Here is a 5,963-nt window from a genome sequence, read left to right as displayed (position 1 = left end):
TATATATATATATATATATATATATATATATATATATATATACAGCAAAAATGTCCTATATATATATATATATATATATATATATATATATATAGGACATTTTTGCTGTTTATATTATTTCACTTAGTCTCCATTTCATTCTTTTATCATCTCTCTAATATCTAGGTGGGCCGGTCGTCGTCCTCCACGGCGGTGAAAAAGCAGAGCTCCGACTGGAGCAGCTCAGGCTGGGACGCCGATGACAGCTGGTCCAACGAGAAGGAAGGGCAGGGACAGAGCTCTGCGGGCGAGGAAGGCTGGGGCAACGACTGGGGGGAGGAGGACACGGACACAACCTTGACCAATTCAACGCTTCCCCTGCCCGAAGGGGTGCGGTTAGCCAGCGACTACAACTGGGACAGCAGCAACGCAGCCATAGGGACCGGTCAGAATGATCTGTTCGCCAGCGTGTCCCAGAGAAACACAGCCAGCACTGCTGCCACCACGGTGAGGACAGAGGGAGGCAAAAAGACAGAAGGGCAACAGATTGAATTAGTATTGATTAGATATGAGAGATGGGTCTGGCTATGCAAGACTACTGTTAGTGACATCGAACATGACACATCAGGAAGAAGAAACCCCCACAGGCGAACTGGCAATGGAAAGGAGTCAGTCGCTTATTTTTAGCAGATTTACCTGCATATTAAAAACCTGCATATACGCACTAATGTTGGTGTTAAAAAGGTATATTGATTTGCTGGCTCTAGCTTTATATTAAGTGTAGACATGAGAGTGGTGTTGATAAATATCTATTTCTAACTATTTCTGTAAATTAGGTTAAAAAAAAATGTATTCTTTCTTCACACAAGTTGTCTAGGTAAAAAAGGTCATGAATATATATTTTAAAAAAAGCATTTCAGTTCATTCATATTTTCTTGTGTCTTCTCCCCGTCAGGCTGGAGATAGTTGGAGTGCCGAGGTAACAGGAGACTGGGGAGCTGAGGAGAGCTGGGAGTCGGTGGATGGGAACCAGGGTAAGTCTCGGCTGGCTCCCCGTATCAAAAATATGAACATTAATTTTCCCTAAATGAGCTGCAAACAGATGGTACCTGTTTCATTTACACTTACTATATAATTAAATAAATAGTAATAAAACATCTGTGTGAGTTCACTGGAACATTTCTATGTCCCAAAACCTTCACTTGAACTTCTGTATTCACACTAATGAAGTATTCTTGTGTTCATCTACACCATTAACTATCTGCCTGTATGCCTGTATGCATTGAACTGCCTGTCTTCATTGCTTTCCAGGTCTCAGCAAGGCCGAGCTTTCCAAGAAGAAACGGGAGGAGAGGAGGAAAGAGCTGGAGGCGAAACGGGCAGAGCGCAAAGCTGCTAAGGGCCCTCTCAAACTCGGCGCACGCAAGCTGGACTGAAGGGGAAGCAAAGAAAGATTTAAGGGCGGGGATGGAGAGGGAGGAACCTGGACAACAGACCCAGAACAGTGGATGGAGGGTTGACATTCCACAAACAAAGGACCAGAAAGAAGTGTTAGCAGTGATGAAAATACTGTGAGCAGTCGCTATCATGGAGGCGGCTTGTTGGTCAGTAGGTGACTTTCTGCTTCCGACAGACGGGTGACAAAGGATGGCAGAACTGAAACAAACGCAGAGACAGAAAAATGGAAGAGAAAATCCAGAGAGATGTGAAGCAGCACTTCCTGCAGCAGAGTTGTTCACACAAAATGTCTCCCTCTGTTTTTTTTTTTTTAATTACATAACTCCATAAAACTGCAGTTGTAAAGTAAATGTATATAAATGGTGCATCTTGTCTTAAAATGACATGAAGAAATGACACTTTTTTTAAAAAATTGAGAAATATATATAACAGAACTCAAACATGTATTATACTTAATGTTTTTCAGTACACACACACACACACACACACACACGTAGTGGTTATGAATGTTTTAGTTCAGCTGTCACTAACTTACAGATTTAAGACTTAAAATCGATCCATGCATGCACTTGTGTATTTGTGTGGCCTGACGAAAGGTTTCATGGCAAAGAACTACAGCTGTGTTGAGTTTACTTTGCACATACAGCATTATACTGTATTTTACTGTACTGAACTGGCCCGAACAGACAACATGTTTGACTGGTATCATAAATGTGTACAGGCACTGCAGACACACGATGAGCACATGATAGAAATAATTAGTTAAACTGAGGCTGGAGAACTGGTTTTGAAGGGGAAATCAGTTTATGTGTTTACATGCCTCTTCCTATGTGTCCTATGTGTGATAGTGCTGTGGTGGAGGGGTAATGAAATCAGTGGAGTTTTATTTTGAAATCTTTTGAAGGTCATGCATTTGAACTTGTATAATCTTGCAGATCTTACTGAAACCTTTTGAGATCATCTGAGGAAGTACAGTATTGGGTGTGGTCAGGGTAAAGGGGTTCCCTAAACGTTCCTTTTACTCTTTTATTTGTGCCTTTTTATTTAATTGCAGATCTGCTCTGTAGGATCACATCCAAGAACTCTGAAATGTCTCTCACCAGCAGATTCTGTGTTTTCATCAAACCTTTCAGTGTAACCAGATATCTGCTGTCTGTGTTGGATGTCTTATTGTTAGGTTTGGTGTAAGATGCTGTATAGATAAACCCGGCTGACACAATCAATAGCCATCACCACTGGAGCTAATGTAAGGAACTATGCTGTGTTGGTGGACTGGATGCAACCTTTTATAGAGAATCCAACTCGTGTAGCATGTGAGCTATTCTAAAAATAAATGATTCAAATAAACATGTTTCTTCTTTTAATTAAAAGGCTGTACTCATTCTCCTCCTCAGTAAATGTATGAGCCAAGAATCTAGTGAGTTGACATCAGGAGTCTATCTGAGCCTTCCTGCATAATAACCCACTTGACAGGACAGGGAAAAAAATAACTTATTGATTTACTTATTAATGACTTATTGGGCCCAGGATTCAACCACAGGACTGCCACTGTGTTAGTATTTGGACCCCTATATATTCCTGCTTTTGTGTGGTTGCTACACAAATTTATTAAACTGAAAGTGAACAGACAAAACTTATGTGGACTTACTGAAGTAGACGTTTAATTATGTAATAGATTAAAAATTTAGAAAACGCAGCAGGCATGAAGTGTTTTCTGATTTTGAAGAGATTTGTGTGTGCATGTCACAAACTAGCTCAGGGAATGGGACAAGTGGGGAGTCCACACAATAGATTTGTTTAAAACAAGTTGATTTATCAAACTAAAATGAACACAACAATAAAACAAGACAACGATGCACAGTGGATGCCATTCATAATAAAACAAAAAAGAGGCCACCTAATTCTGCTCCTTTTATTCATGACATTGCTTCTCTTTTGCTTCCTGATACAGGTAAGAGAAGGATTGCGTTCCACGTCTTGTCCTCACATCCCATCACAACTTGAAGACTTTGACTTTGATTTGATGAAGTGGAGGAGCTTGAATAGAACACTAGTATTCAAGAAGGACCCTTTTGAAGACCAAGTGAAAACCTTGGACAGCTGTCTTACGTTTTTTGACAAGGTCCACAAAAGCATAATTAACAAACTGGATGTGACCTCTGCCCTGGTCAACTGGACCAGTCTTCAGCACCGACCTCAGCAGGTGAACTAAGATTATATTATTATTATCCAGTGATTGTTATCTTGGTTGTATGTCCCCAATTTGCAAATCACCAACGGATCCCTTGGATTGTTTTATTGTAAGATAATAGCTGCTCCATTAATGTTTCAATAGAAATTATTTAGTTGTAATTTTGTACATTGTGTGAATTCTCTTTGTTTATGTAACCCTAAACCAATCACTGTTTGCACAGAATACTGAAGATAACAGGCCAACCCAAGTGACTGTTTCAGAAGTAGAAGAAGTAGAAGAAGCAGAAGAAGAACACGGTGACGACCTCATTCGAGACCTTTCAACATCACAGGTAGAACTTATTAAAGGACAGGTTCACAATTTTTCAAATCTCTCTTAAAACAATAGTCAAATGCTCAATTGAACATTGAAACAGGTTTTGCTTTCTATATTCATTCCATCATTCCTCCTTTAAGTGATGGACAGAAACAGAAACAGAAATGTAGCCTATATAAAGTTAATATGAGGCTTCAGCCACCCAGATTAAACAATTAAGGTGGATATCTTCCAAGGTTACAGCTTGTTATGAACAAAATGTGTTCTTTTTGTTACTATCTGCACTGTCCAGAACCACAAATAGGAAACCTTCAGGAAAGGTCTCCTCAGGCTGATTAATCTTTATATTAGCTTCATATAAACTTTTGAATACATTTCTAAACAAGATGAGAGCTGTGAATTTTTGTCATGTTTGTTTAAATCTCTGTTAAATCAGGCTGAATAAATGATCTGGCACTGGATGTGTGTAGAACTGGGGTAGAAATAGTGCACACTGACAGGCTCATGTAAGGCAGGTAAGCTGACGGAGTGGTGATGCAGACAGGTGTACAGAGGAGCAGAGCTGAGAGCCAGGAAGGGAGACAAGCCCACAACACACAGACACAGAGAGATAAAGCCCTAAAAAAGAAAGATAAGCCCTTAAAGTGAAAAGTCACCCCATATACCAAAACAGAATCCTTGCTACAGCAACTATGGGTTCAAATCTGAACTGTGGCCCTGTGCTGTGTGTCATCCTCTGTCTCCACCTTTTCTGTCTACCTTGAGCTGTCCTATCGAGAGGTATTGCTAGTTGTCTACATAAAACATCCAGTAGCCTCTAACAATTTATTCAATTTTTAACAGTTTATACAACTATACTCACTTCTGATGTTTGCAGCAGATATAAATTTGACACCATCAACGCAGTGTAGCATCATCTCTTTTTAATCTTGTGCTCTTGTGCTATTCTTGTGCTCAGCATATTTATCCCCACTACGTCCAACAGTATGTTATAACAACACTAAGATTGTTACAAAATAAGGTGTTCTTTTTTTTCACGACTGCGTGGACAGTTAATTTTTATGTGTGTAATTACCTAATTAACTAACTCATTTACTTCAGGGCTCAACATGGTCCTCGGGTCTTCCCATGATCCGTGTCCTCTGCAGATGTGTACGCACTGTCATGGTAACACTTGCACTTTAAATTGTAAACTATATCTATGACTAAAAGCCACACTCACTTCTGATGTTTGCAGCAGATCTACATTTGACACCATCAATGCAGTGTAGTATCATCTGTTTTTAATCTTGTGCTTCTTCCTGAAGGGCTCCCTCAGGGACGTTAGCCAACCACACAGGGGTCAGCCTATTGATGGCCAGAGGAGACTACGCTCAACAGTATGTTATATCAACACTTTGATTGTTACAATATAAGCTGTTCTTTTCTTTCAAATAATTTTTATTTGTGTGTAATTACCTAATTAACTAACTCATTCACTTCAGAGCTCAACAAGGTCCTCATGCTATCCCATGCTCCATATTGCCTGCAGGCGTATACGAACTATTAGCTACAGTTAGTTTGTACGTACTGAAGCAAGTTGCGCAGGAGTTGCCTTTGCTCTCCGACACAAGATGAAGCAAACAGAAAAGAAACAAAAACAGCTCTTCAAACAGGCACTTGAGGCTCGCTACAGAAATGAGTCCATCTTCATAAGGCCCTATATTGAAATGTTCTACTTTACAGCAGAAACAAACATGTTTATAGCCTGGGAAAAAAAACAAAAACTTTTTTTTGTCTCTTTTGTTAAATTCCCCATTCATGAAAACTGTATCTAAACTCACCCTCAGTAACCAGTCACCAATTTATTCACTCAAACACGCTCACAGTATTAGCTTTGTTGCTAGTCATTCTTCATTTCTCTTTCCCACCTTTCCTTCAACTTCTCCCACTTTTGGTTATCTAGTTTAGTTGTGGAAAAAAAAAATAACTGAAAGCATTTGTACATTCAGATGTTACATGATTTTAATTTTTGCAG

General features: G+C 39.5%; 1 protein-coding gene across 2 annotated transcripts in view; it reads left to right on the top strand.

Annotated features, from left to right (window-relative positions):
• scyl1 (SCY1-like, kinase-like 1) overlaps positions 1 to 2,784 on the top strand; it is a 9,400-nt gene extending 6,616 nt beyond the window's left edge. For both annotated transcript variants that reach the window (XM_035672508.1, XM_035672507.1), the window contains exons 16-18: positions 166 to 486; positions 935 to 1,013; positions 1,291 to 2,784. In XM_035672508.1, the coding sequence (XP_035528401.1) occupies positions 166 to 486; positions 935 to 1,013; positions 1,291 to 1,415 (525 nt within the window). In that variant the 3' untranslated portion in view covers positions 1,416 to 2,784. The remainder of the gene's footprint in view (positions 1 to 165; positions 487 to 934; positions 1,014 to 1,290) is intronic.
• Positions 2,785 to 5,963: the final 3,179 nt, after the last annotated feature.

The sequence above is a fragment of the Morone saxatilis genome, unplaced genomic scaffold, assembly GCF_004916995.1.
Source record: "Morone saxatilis isolate NCDOM2014 unplaced genomic scaffold, NCSU_SB_2.0 Contig24, whole genome shotgun sequence".
NCBI classification, from domain to species: Eukaryota; Metazoa; Chordata; class Actinopteri; family Moronidae; genus Morone; species Morone saxatilis.
This window is presented reverse-complemented; position numbering and strand designations above follow the sequence as displayed.